The sequence below is a fragment of the Grampus griseus genome (assembly GCF_964374135.1).
Source record: "Grampus griseus genome assembly, chromosome: 8".
In the NCBI taxonomy this organism is placed as follows: domain Eukaryota; kingdom Metazoa; phylum Chordata; class Mammalia; order Artiodactyla; family Delphinidae; genus Grampus; species Grampus griseus.
In genome coordinates, this window is record NC_139002.1 from 75,197,133 (window position 1) to 75,211,024 (window position 13,892).

The 13,892-nt window shown below is 37.8% G+C and overlaps 1 protein-coding gene across 3 annotated transcripts in view; it reads left to right on the plus strand.

The window, feature by feature from the left end:
• NELL1 (neural EGFL like 1) overlaps window positions 1-13,892 on the plus strand; it is an 853,170-nt gene that overhangs the window by 154,453 nt on the left and 684,825 nt on the right. For all 3 annotated transcript variants that reach the window (XM_082659859.1, XM_082659860.1, XM_082659861.1), the window contains one exon: window positions 5,189-5,285. In XM_082659859.1, the coding sequence (XP_082515985.1) occupies window positions 5,189-5,285 (97 nt within the window). The remainder of the gene's footprint in view (window positions 1-5,188; window positions 5,286-13,892) is intronic.

Below are 13,892 nucleotides of genomic sequence, written 5' to 3' on the forward strand. Positions count from 1 at the left end.
CAGAGTGTCACACACATTGTAGACAGTCAGATGTTTCCTGACGGGAAGGAAACCTCATTAACCAGAAGAGTAGAATATCAGAATACAGTATTCGATTTCCTGACCACGCTGGAAGCCAAGGAGTTCATGTATTAGCTTTGACTTTTCATTTCAGTTGGTTTGGGCAATACTACATTTAAGTGACAGATCATTGTGCCCTACCGGCTTATTTGCATGAGCCAGTCCAGCTCAGGGATCAGCAGCCCTTTTGCCAAGATTCTGATTGTATTTGTCTGGTATGTTGGTGTCATAACTCCCCCTGTAGAAGGGTGAGCTTAGAGATGTGATAATCCTGTTTCTTAGTTTATGAGATATTATCAGCATTAATCCATGCAATCTTCCCTCCCCTCCCTCCTTCCCTCCCTCCCTCCCTTCTTCCCTCCCTCCCTCTCTCCTTCCCTCCTCCCTCACTTTCCCCCTCTCCTCCTCTCCCCATCTCCCTCCCTTACTTCCCTTCACTCCCCTCCCCCCCAACCATTCCCATTCCTTTAGGAAAACACTGTCATATACCTTATGTGACTCTTAAAGTTTGTGTATATCTTTGGCTAATCGATAAAATAGTTTTGCATGTATGTAGTTTTAATTTACATAACTGTAGACCTTTTTAGCTTTTTCACTCTATTCTTAAAACGTTTTAGCTTAATATAATTTTAATCCTACAGGAAAATTGAGAATGGTCCAAAAAACAATCATAAACTCTTTGCTCAGATTCTGCTCTGTCTCTCAAAGTAATAATGTGTGTTTACATATGTATGTACTTAGAGTGTGTATATACACATTGTTATTTTGAACTCTTGGAGAGCAAGTTGCAAACCTCATGACCCTCTACCCCTAAATACTACAGTGCATATTTCCTAAGAACAAGACATTTAAATAAACACTATCCACGTTCTCAAAATCAGGAAATTGCACACCAATCCAACACTATTTTGTAATCTACGGTTTCTATTCAAATTTCACCAGTTTTCTACTAATGTCCTTTATGAGATTTTCTCTTTTCCTGCCCCCAGATCCAGTCCAGGATCCTGCACTTAGTAAACATGAGATAAAGGCCTCCTTTGCTCATTGGCGCTCACATTCTAGCATATTGAAAACCAAAAAGAAAACATTTGAATGGAAAGCTCCTGTCACTCTGATAGATGCAAATGTTTTCAAATGAAGGTGAAGATAAATAGTTTGACAACATTTTCAATTTTTTAGTGAAATGAACTCCTGGAAAATTATGCTTCTGCCTCTTCCCCTAGATAGCGATTTCCGATTCTCTCTGGCCTCCTCTGAAATTCACCAGCGTTGAACATAAGTTTTGCATCGTTATCTCCATAGTGCATAAATAATTTTGCATTCTACTTTCCTCTGGTGAAAATTATTTTGTATATATATTATTTTGTATATATTTTCCCATATTTCATAACCTGCATATTTAATCACTATTAATGACTAGTAGATTCTGTCAAGCTGAACTACTGTAACATATGTGTTTCTCTTTTGTTGTAAATTTGGCTTGTTTCTCGTTTTTCACTAATATTAGAAAAAAACTTTTTTAAGGAAGTATATAGCATCTTCTTGTATTAAAGCAGTTTTGACAGATTGTTTCATTTAAAATGTTTCCTTCTAACATACAGAAAGAAAGGTTGCATTTTTGTGTAGAAAACACAGGCTGTCTTTTTCAGGGAAACTTATTTTTCCTTGATTATGTTTCGAGCCTCCATTTATAATGGAAAGATAATTAATAGAGAGGGATCTGATATATTTAGATCTTTGTCAGTTGAATACTTTGCATGTATTGTTAGGAAACAGCATGTTTCCGGTGGGGAATAGGAGAGTAATGCATGATCTGGCTAAGATACAAGACTGCAGTGTGATAGTTCCCAGCTGCAACGGCCTTGCAGTCATTCACTGGCTTTGACACAACTGGACAGTCCTTCAGGTCTTCTGTACTTACCTACTGAGAGCTGCTGGAGGAATCCATCACCCTCTGCTAGGAGGCAGTCAGCTGCATCCCAGCTGGGAGGATTGATGAGTTGTTAGACCTCTGGACCTACCTGGGTGATGATTCTCCCCACGGCTGCTCCAAGTAAGGACAGAGGAATGAATGGAATGGACAGGGCCATCATGAGGAATGGAAATTCACAGATGGTCCCTATATCTCACCCCATTCAGAATCTTCTGAGCGCCTCAGGAGACAAGTTCAGTTCTTAGGCAAGCTCTTCCTTTCCCTTCTCAGTACTCAGGTGCTGGAAGGTACTTGCCAGGGGTGAGGCGGAGGCCTGTGATCAGCTGGTGGTTACAGGGACTGTTTCTAAATTTCAAGATTTGTAACTGACTAACGTGGGGCTTGGGAGGGCAGAGCAACTGAGACAATTCAATTGAATTGCTCAACAGAGCAATTCAGCTGTTCAGTAGGTTTTATCAGTGCTTTCAAAGGTCCTGCGACTGTTGCCTTCTCTGTATTAGTTATATGTCTTACTATATCATATGAAGGTTTTCTTCATGTACAGAGTTTTATCTTTTACTCTATGAGGGCGGGACTTTGTACGTCTGGTTTATTGCTCTGTCTCCTGCTGTCTTGTATGGAGCTTGGAGCATAAAGAAATGCTCAATAACACTCCCATTTACCATTGCAACAAAAAGAATAAAATATCTAGGAATAAACCTACCTAAGGAGACAAAAGACCTGTATGCAGAAAATTATAAGACACTGATGAAAGAAATTAAAGATGATATAAATAGATGGAGAGATATACCATGTTCTTGGATTGGAAGAATCAACATTGTGAAAATGACTCTACTACCCAAAGCAATCTATAGATTCAATGCAATCCCTATCAAACTACCACTGGCATTTTTCACAGAACTAGAACAAAAACTTTCACAATTTGTATGGAAACACAAAAGACCCCGAATAGCCAAAGCAATCTTGAGAACGAAAGAAGGAACTGGAGGAATCAGGCTCCCTGACTTCAGACTATACTACAAAGCTACAGTCATCAAGACAGTATGGTACTGGCACAAAAACAGAAAGATAGATCAATGGAACAGGATAGAAAGCCCAGAGATAAACCCATGCACATATGGACACCTTATCTTTGATAAAGGTGCCAGTAATGTACAATGGAGAAAGGACAGCCTCTTCAATAAGTGGTGCTGGGAAAACTGGACAGGTACATGTAAAAGTATGAGATTAGATCACTCCCTAACACCATACACAAAAATAAGCTCAAAATGGATTAAAGACCTAAATGTAAGGCCAGAAACTATCAAACTCTTAGAGGAAAACATAGGCAGAACACTCTATGACATAAATCAAAGCAAGATCCTTTCTGACCCACCTCCTAGAGTAATGGAAATAAAAACAAAAATAAACAAATGGGACCTAATGAAACTTCAAAGCTTTTGCACAGCAAAGGAAACCGTAAACAAGACCAAAAGACAACCCTCAGAATGGGAGAAAATATTTGCAAATGAAGCAACCGACAAAGGATTAATCTCCAAAATTTACAAGCAGCTCATGCAGCTCAATAACAAGAAAACAAACAACCCAATCCAAAAATGGGCAGAAGACCTAAATAGACATTTCTCCAAAGAAGATATACAGACTGCCAACAAACACATGAAAGAATGCTCAACATCGTTAATCATTAGAGAAATGCAAATCAAAACTACAATGAGATATCATCTCACACCAGTCAGAATGGCCATCATCAAAAAATCTACAAACAATAAATGCTGGAGAGGGTGTGGAGAAAAGGGAACACTCTTGCACTGCTGGTGGGAATGTGAATTGGTTCAGCCACTATGGAGAACAGTATGGAGGTTCCTTAAAAAACTACAAATAGAACTACCATATGACCCAGCAATCCCACTACTGGGCATATACCCTGAGAAAACCAAAATTCAAAAAGAGTCATGTACCAAAATGTTCATTGCAGCTCTATTTACAATAGCCCGGAGATGGAAACAACCTAAGTGCCCGTCATCGGATGAATGGATAAAGAAGATGTGGCACATATATACAATGGAATATTACTCAGCCATAAAAAGAAACGAAATTGAGCTATTTGTAATGAGGTGGATAGACCTAGAGTCTGTCATACAGAGTGAAGTAAGTCAGAAAGAAAAAGACAAATACCGTATGCTAACACATATATATGGAATTTAAGAAAAAAATGTCATGAAGAACCTAGGGGTAAAGCAGGAATAAAGATGCAGACCTCCTAGAGAACGGACTTGAGGTTATGGGGAGGGGGAAGGGTGAGCTATGACAGGGCGAGAGAGAGTCATGGGCATATACACACTAACAAACGCAGTAAGGTAGATAGCTAGTGGGAAGCAGCCGCATGGCACAGGGATATTGGCTCGGTGCTTTGTGACAGCCTGGAGGGGTGGGATGGGGAGGGTGGGAGGGAGGGAGACGCAACAGGGAAGACATATGGGAACGTATGTTTATGTATGACTGATTCACTTTGTTATAAAGCAGAAACTAACACACCATTGTAAAGCAATTATACCCCAATAAAGATGTTAAAAAAAAAAAAAAAAAAGAAATGCTCAATAAACATTTGTTCATTGGATGATGACTTCAGTTACTTGATTTTGTACACTAGGCACATTATCATGTGTGTAGCTGCTACTCAGTTATTTAGAGGGGGATAGGAGGTTACCGTAGAAATGAGTAGCAGCTGAATAAAGCAGTCAGGGAGTAGTAGAGCACAAAGGAGAGTACATGGGCTTTGCAGCCAGACAGGTGGAAATTCTCATCCCAACTTTACTGTTCCCTGGCTGTCTTGGTTGACCCATTTACGGTCCCTGAACCTCAGCTTTCTCACCTGTAACATGGACAAAACCACTTTACTCACAGAGTTTGTATGAAATTCGTTGCTCAGAATAGACACTCAAAAATGGTACCCTTTTCCTTCTTCCCCTGCCAAAAGGGCAAAGATAGAAAGCCAGGAGGGGCCCAGATAATGTGTCTGAGTGTTGTCAGGAAACAGATCTCTGTTTATGTTACCTGTCATCTAAAATGTGCCACATGTTGGCTTCATCTCTCTATACCAGCTGCTGATGCCATGAGTACTTCAAACAGCGTGTATGTACCTTTTGGTTCTGCTTTGAGCCTCTCTATTAGTAACGGTGTTCTTTGCCCTTATAGGATTTATGAACGTGTGATAGACCCTCCTGAGACCAACCTTCCCCCAGGAAGCAATTTATGGCTTGGTCAGCGCAACCAAAAGCATGGTTTATTCAAAGTAAGCACTACTTTCTACTTTTGCTTTTCTATGTGTTTGACGTGAATTTAATCATTTAATTGTCACAACAGTTCTCTGACGTAGGTGTTTTGAGACTAGACAGAGAGTTCAATGACTTGCCCAAGGTCACACACTTCACTCTACTGCCAGATATGGATGATCCAGAATGTAAATAATTCTCAAAATGTTTCTTATTGCCCTACTTCTGGGAGATTTAAGGTAATCTTCAAATTGGTTTTCATTGTCAGAACCTGTTAATTCAGGTTTGGGTGGATGTCTAGTCTAGATAAACAATAAGAAACGACTCAACTTCCATGAGCTTTGGTTTTCCTGTCTACAAAGAGGGTAATATTGGGTTGGCCAAAAAGTTCGTTCGAGTTTTCCCATAAGGTGTTTTGGAAAAACCCTGAACGCACTTTTTGGCCAACCCAATACAATAACTGCATTCATAGAAACATGAGGATTCAGTGATAAAGTGAATTGAAAAAGTTAAAAACATCATGAAATTTAAAGATTGCCTTGTTCTTCAATAGAATGGCAGAATTTTGCTTCTGGCAGTATGGTCGACTAGACATTTTTAAAATCCTCTTGCTTCAAAATGCCTGTAAATGCTGGATAAAACAACAGAAATCTTTTATGATTTGTCATTGCACTTACAATAAGGTATATCCTTAGAGGCTAAATACATGAAGGGAAGTGAAAACCAGAGGGATATAGGCCAATATCAGGAAGGTAGATATGTAAGTTTATTCCTTTTCTTTCTCTTAATCTATTTCTCTATTCCAACTTTATTGAGATATCAATGACATATAACATTATGTGTGTTTAAGGTATACAACAGTTCGACACACTTAATATATTGCAAAATGATTTCTACCATAATGTTAGCTAACATCTCCATCATATCATATAATTATCATTTCTTTTTTGTGGAGAGAACATTTACGATCTACTCTCTTAGCAGCTTTCAATTATATAATACAATATTATTAGCTGTAATCACCATGCTGTACATTAGATCCCCAGAACTTATTCATATTATAACTGGAAGCTGTTACTCTTTGACCAACATCTTCCCATTTCCCCCACTCCCTCTAAACCCTGGCAATCATCATTCTACTCTCTGTTTCTATGACTCAGGTTTTTAGATTCCACATACAAGTGATATTATACATGATTTCTCTCTCTGTCTGATTTGTTTCACTTTGCATAATGCCCTCAAGGTCCATCCATGTTGCAAATGGCAGGATTGTTTTCTTTCTCATGGTTGAGTAATATTCCACTCGTGTGTGTGTGTGTGTGTGTGTGTGTGTGTGGTGTGTACACATAGACATACCATATCTTCTTTATCCATTTATGTTTACAGACACTTAGGTTGTTTCCATATTTTGGTTATTATGAATAATGCTGCAGTGAACATGGGGCTGCAGATATCTTTATGAGGTAGGGATTTCATTTCCTTTGGATATATACTCCACATTATGTGGAAGCCACCCAAAAGTGGGCTTGCTGGATCACATGGCTGTTCTATTTTCAACTTTTTGGGGAACCTCTATGTTGCTTTTCATAGTGGCGGTGCCAATTTACATTTCTATCAACAGTGCACAAGGTTCCCCTTTTCTCTAATCCTCTCCAACACTCGTTATCTCTTGTCTTTTTGATGACAGGCATTTTAAAAGGTATAATGTGATATCTCATAATGGTTTTTTATTTGCATTTTTTGATGATTAGTGATGCTGAGCACCTTTTCATGTACCTTTTGGCTATTTGCATGTCTTCTTAGGAAAAATGTCTCTTCAGTTCCTCTGCCCATTTTAAAATGAGACTTTATCTTGCTATTGCGTTGTATGAGTTCTTCGTATATTTTGGATATTAACTCCTTATCAGGCATATGGTTTGCAAATATTAGTTGACTGTATAGGCAAGGATTTATTTTTGGGTTTCAATTCTGTTCCATTGGTCTATGTGTCTTTTTTTGTTTGTTTTTTTGGGTTTTTTTGCTGGTATCATATTGTTTTGATTACTATAGCTTTGTAGTACCGTTTGAAATCCAGAAGTGTGATGCCTCCAGCTTTGTTGTTCTTTCTCAGGATTACTTTTGCTATTTGGGGTCTTCTGTGATTTTATACAAATTTTAGGGTTTTTTTTCAGTATCTGTGAAAAATGCCATTTGAATCTTGAAAGGAATTGCATTGAATCTACAGATTGCTTTGGGTAGTGTGGACGTTTTAACAGTAGTAATTCTTCTGATCCATGAACATATGGGATATCTTTCCATTTGTTTGTGTCTTCTTCAGTTTTTAATCAAAGTCTTGTAGTTTTCAGTATACAGATCTTTCATTTCCTTGGTTAAATTTATCCCTAAGTATTTTATTATTTTTGATGCTATTGTCAATGAAATTGTTTTATTTCTTTTTTGGATATTTTGTTGTTAGTGTATGTAAATGCAACTGATTTATATATTTTGATTATGTACCCTGCAACTTTACTGACTTCACTGATTTGTTACAAAAGTCTTTTGGTGGAGTCTTTAGGATTTTCTGTGTATAAGATCATATCTGCAAGCAAAGACATTTTTACTTCTTCCTTTCTAATTTGGAAACCTTTTTTTTTTTTTTCTTTTTCATGCCTGATTGCTCTGTCTAGGACTTGTAGTACTATGTTGATTTAAGAGTGGTGAGAGTGGATACCCTGTCTTTTTTCCTGATCTTAGAAGAAGAGCTTTCAACCATTCACTGTTGAGTATGATGTTAGCTGTGGGCTTGTCATATATGGCCTTTACTATGTTGAAGTGTGTTCCTTCTATGCCCAACTTGGGTGTTTTTTTTTTGATTTTTTGGTTTTTTTGTGGTACACGGGCCTCTCACTCTTGTGGCCTCTCCCGTTGTGGAGCACAGGCTCCGGACGCGCAGGTTCCATGGCCATGGCTCACGGGCCCAGCCGCTCCGTGGCACGTGGGATCCTCCCGGACCAGGGCACAAACCAGTGTCCCCTGCATCAGCAGGCGGACTCTCAACCACTGCGCCACCAGGGAAGCCCAACTTGGGTGTTTTTATCATGAAAGGATACTGCATTTTGTCAGATGTTTTTGACAGAGCATCTACTGATATGATCATGATTTTCATCTTCCATTCTATTAATGTGGTGTATCACATTTATTGATTTGCATATGTTGAATCATCCTTGCATCCCAGGGATAAATCTCACTTGATCATGGTGTATGTTCCTTTAATGTACTCTTTAATTTGGTTTGCTAATATTTTGAGAATTTTTGCATCTATATTTATCAAAGATACTGGTCTATAGTTTTCTTTTTCTGTAGTGCACTTACCTGGTTTTAGTATCAGGCTAATGCTGGCCTTGAAAAATAAGTTTGGGAGTGTTTCTGCCTCTTCAGTTTCTTGAAAGAGTTTGGGAAGGATTGACATTAATTCTTTAAGTGTTTGGTAGAATTCACCAGTGAAACCCATCTGGTCCTGGGCTTTTCTTTCCTTTTCCTTTTTTAAAAATTAAGGTATAATTTATATACAATAAAATTCTCCTTTTTAAATGTATGGTTCTGTAAGTTTTGGAAAATCTATGCAGTCATGTAACTACCATCAAGATAAAAGATTGTTCCATAACCTCCAAAAATTCCCCTGTGCTGCACTTTATTCAAGTCTTCTCCTCATCCTAAACGTCTAGCAACCACTGATTTGTTGTCTGGCCCTATATTTTTGCCTTTCCCAGAATGCATTATAAATGGAACCATTTATGTAAGTATGTATGTGTGTTGAGGTTCACCCATGTTGTGTATTTCAGGGATTCATTCTTTTCTATTGCTGAGTAACATTCCACTTCTGTTCTATGGATATGCTACAATTTGTTTATTCATTCCTTAGTTCATGAACATTTAGGTTGTTTTGAGTTTTTAGCATTTATGAATAAAGCTGTTAAAACATTTGCATACAGGTTTTGGTATGAACAAAAGTTTTCATTTTTATTTGGGTAAATATGTCAGAGTGGGATTGCTGGGTCGTATATTAAGTGTATGTTTAACTTCATAAAAAATGCCATTGAATTTTTCCAAGTGGCTATACTATTTTACACTCTCATTAGCAATGTATAAAAGTTCCAGTTAGAGCCTTAAATTCAACATTCTGTGTGGGATGGGGAAAATGGCTTAGATTCCATGCAAGCTTAGAAGTTGGGACAGAAACTTCTGAAATAAAGCCATGATTCAGAAGACCACCCCTCCAGTGAAAGGGTAGGCAGAAATAGTCTACTACTTAGCAAAGGGAGGCAGTCCATTGACTAGCTTTTCTCTGCTTTATCTCCACACACACAAAAAATAGTTCCCTGATAAGAATTTGAAACCACAGCTCTTGACATCAAACAGATGTAAAATTTGGATTTACATACTCATGAAGCTCAAGAAACTATCTTAATGTGATCCTGGGTTGGGCACCTTGGGATTCTTAATGAAGAAAATACAAATTATCTTCGGGAAAATCACTTTTCATGCAAACTTCACAAGATTACTACAGATTAAGTTCATGCAAATATGAGTTTTTAGCCATCATGAGTAAGAATGGGAAGACACAACAAACTTCCCAATTATCCCTCAAAGGGCTGTAGAAATTGGAATTACAAGATAAAGAATTCTTTAAATCCCTATACTTAAAATGTTTAAAGAAGCAAAATAACAAATTAAAAAAAATGCATGATGACTAGAGATGATAAATATGACCAGGGAGATTTGAGTCAAAAGTTACTTCCAGAAACGGGCTTCCCTGGTGGCGCAGTGGTTGAGAGTCCGCCTACTGATGCAGGGGACACGGATTCGTGCCCTGGTCTGGGAAGATCCCACATGCCACGGAGCGGCTAGGCCTGTGAGCCATGGCCGCTGAGCCTGCGCATCCGGAGCCTGTGCTCCGCAACGGGAGAGGCCACAACAGTGAGAGGCCCACGTACCGCAAAAAAAAAAAAAAAAAGTTACTTCCAGAAATGAAAAATATAGTTATTGAAGTGAAAAAACTCAGTGAATCTGCTAAACAGTAAATTAGACACAGGTAGGGAGAACATTTGTGAAATGGAAAATATTGTCAAATGATTACCTTAATTGTAGTGCAGGGATAGAGGAAAATAGGAAAGGTTAAGATGTAGGGAAGATGCATATATATGGAAAAGATTTTTATGTATGTGTTTTGCTTATATGTATTTAGTGTGTGTATGTATGTATATGCTTCCATAAATATTTAAAAATTCCAAAAGATAATGGGAGAAAGGGGTTATGGGCACTATTAGAAGTATGATGGCTAAGGATTCTCTAAAGTTGATAAGACATCAATTCTTATTACACAAAACAGTGCAATCAAAGTGTAAGCTCTTGCTGTCAAAAAGTCACTTAGAAAACTTAGAAGCTTAAACTATTTTTTTTTAAATTATTTATTTATTTATTTTTGGCTGTGTTGGGTCTTCATTGCTGCGCGCGGGCTTTCTCTAGTTGTGGCGAGCGGGGGCTACTCTTCGTTGTGGTGTGTGGGCTTCCCACTGCGGTGGCTTCTCTTGTTGCGGAACACGGGCTCTAGGCGTGCGGGCTTCAGTAGTTGTGGTGCACGGGCTTAGTTGCTTGGCGGCATGTGGGATTTTCCCGGACCAGGGCTCAAACCCATGTCCCCTGCATTGGGAGGCGGATTCTTAACCATTGCGCCACCAGGGAAGTCCCTCGCCTTTTTATTTAGCTCATAATTCTTTGGGTTAATGGGATGATCTTTCTGGCTTGGTCTGGGTACGCTGGTATCTACTGGGCTCTCTGATATGTCTATTGTCATTTGGTTGGTCAGTAGGTAGCTTCTTCACATCTCTGGTGGTAGATTGGCTGTTGACTGGTATACTGCAGTTCTTCCCCATGTGTGGAGTCTGCTCAGGCTTATCCACATGGCAGTCTTGAGTTTCCAAGTGTAAGAAAAAGAGGAAGCCTTACAGCACTAGTGCATTTCAAGGCTCTCTTTGCTTGATCGCATTTGCTAATAATTTATTGCCCAAAGCAAGTCATATGATGAAAGCCAGGAGTGAGGGGTAAATAAATAGACTTCATCTCTCGTAGGACTATTCTGCAATATAACATTGCAAGAATATGGATGCAAGCAAGGGAAGAATTTAACATTTTAATAATCTATTACACAAATGATGATAAATAGAAAGCCACACCTAGACATATTAGCAGAATAGCAGAACCCCAAGGTCACAGAGAACATCTTAATAGTAGCCAGTGATAAAAGGCAACTTCTTCAGAAAAGAATAACTTAGACTGAACATCTGGAAGTCTGAGCAAGAAAAAATGGGAGAAGGTATGAAAACCAATATAAATAAGAAAAGCACACAAAAATCACTGCAAAAATTAAAACAATGGTTATTAATTATTAACAATTTTGTGCCAATAAAATAGAAAACGACCGAAAAATGTCTTAAAACTATATAAATTATCAAAATGGACTTAAAAAGTGCAAAACCCAGGTAGTCTTAGAATCATTAATGTATCATCAGGAATTCATGATTCGAAATCTGTTGTATCAGTTAGCTTTTGATGCATAGCAAATCAACTCAAACCTTAATGGTTTGAGACAGCAACCATTTCTGTAGCTCAGAATTTTGTGAGTTGGCGTTTTGGGCTGGGCTTTGGTAAGTTGTTCTCATATTCTCAGTGGGTTTAATCATGCATCTTTGGTTAGCTCCTAGGTTTCCTGGGGGCTGGCTGTACTAGAATGGCCGTTAGTTTGATGGCTCATCTCTGCTTCATGTGATCTCTCATTTCCTACCAGTCTAGCCCAAGCTTGTTTACATGGTGGCTGATCAGGGTTTCTAGAGCTGGAGCAGATGTGGGAATGGCCTTTTGAAGCCTATGCTTGAAACTTGCACATTATTTTTGCTGCGTTATTTTGGCCAAAGCAAGTTACAAGGCCAGATTCCAAGGGTCTGGGAAATTGACTCCACCTTTTGGTGGGATACAAATTCCCATTACACAGGGCATGGACCCAGAAAAGAGCAAAGGACTGTGACCATTTTTTTAGTCTACAATGTCTTTCCGCCAAGTAACTGCTGGGTTCAGATGGTTTTACAGGCAAGTTCTATTACATCCAAGGAAACCATTCCAATCTTACATAAACTCTTCCAGAGAAGAGAATAAATGAGAACACTCATTTATGAAGATAGGGTTACCTTGATTCCTAAACTAGACAAGGACCGTATAAGAAAGGAATTGTATAACACAAGGCAATTTACTTTTGAACACAGATTAAAAATGTAAACAAAATATTAGCAAACTGAATCTAGCAGAGTGTGTGTGTGCGTGAGAGAGAGCGAGAGACCCAGTTGTTGGTTATTTCAACAATATAAATTTGTTTTTATCACCAAAACATTTATTAACATAATTCAACACATGAAACAAAGGAGAAAAAAATACTGTGGTCATCTCAAGAGGCAGAAAAGCACTACATAAAATTCAGTCCTGACTCATGATAAAAAAAGTTCTTAGCAAAATAGGAATAGAAGGAAACTTCATTAAACTGATAAAAAGTACATAAGAAAACATACATAGAAACATCGTACTTACGGTTTAAATATTAAGAGAATTCCTGTTAAAGTCGGGAATCATACAGGCCATCCCTATTACCGTGTTTCTTTTTGACACTATACTGTAGATTCTTACCAGCAAAGTAAATTAAAACCTTAAGGATTATGAAAAAGAAAAATATAATTATTCATGAATTATATAACTGTCTACAAAAAAATTGGACTCATGAATTATTAGAATGACCAAGAGAGTTCAGAAGCACTGTTGGATGCTTTTTGTGCGAACAAAAGTTTTCATTTCATTTGCATAAATACAAAATCGAAAAACAAAATCAATTGCATTGCTGAACAAAAGTAGCAACAGTAGCAGTAACAAAGATACAGTTAAATATAATATTTTGTTTATAATATAAAAAATGTGTAAGTACTTAAGAACAAAATCAAATACATACAAGACAGTTATGAAGCAAATTGTAAAATTCTATTAAAAACTATATTAAAGAACACCTAAATGGGAAGAAATATACCATGTTCTTGGAGAAGGAGGCTTAAAGCAGTAAAGTCAGTTTTTCTCAAATTCATCGCTAGATTCTGTGAGCCTGTAGTAAATTCCCAACAGGATTTTATTTTGTTTGTTTTTGGGTGGAATCTACAAGCTGATTCTAAAATTCTAATGAAAGATTAAAGAACAAGAATAATGAAGACAATTCTGAAGAAGAAAATGGGAGAGGGACTTGGCTTTTTCAGATACAAAGGCTTATTATAAGGTTATAGGAATCTTATAATGTCATATTGGTGCAAGAATTGGCACATGCATCAATAGAACAGAATGGAGAAGCCAGAAGGATACCCTTCCATTACATGTGGCAACTTGGAAACTTGAAGTGGCATTCCCGATCAATGGGGAAATGACGTATTCATTGATAAATGGTTAGGAAAATCAGTTCTTTAAATATTTCATATATATATTAATTGATGTAATTGGTTTTTGTGTATGGTGACAGGAAAAGCTTTAAATATGTATTTGCACACCATATGTACAAAAATTTACAA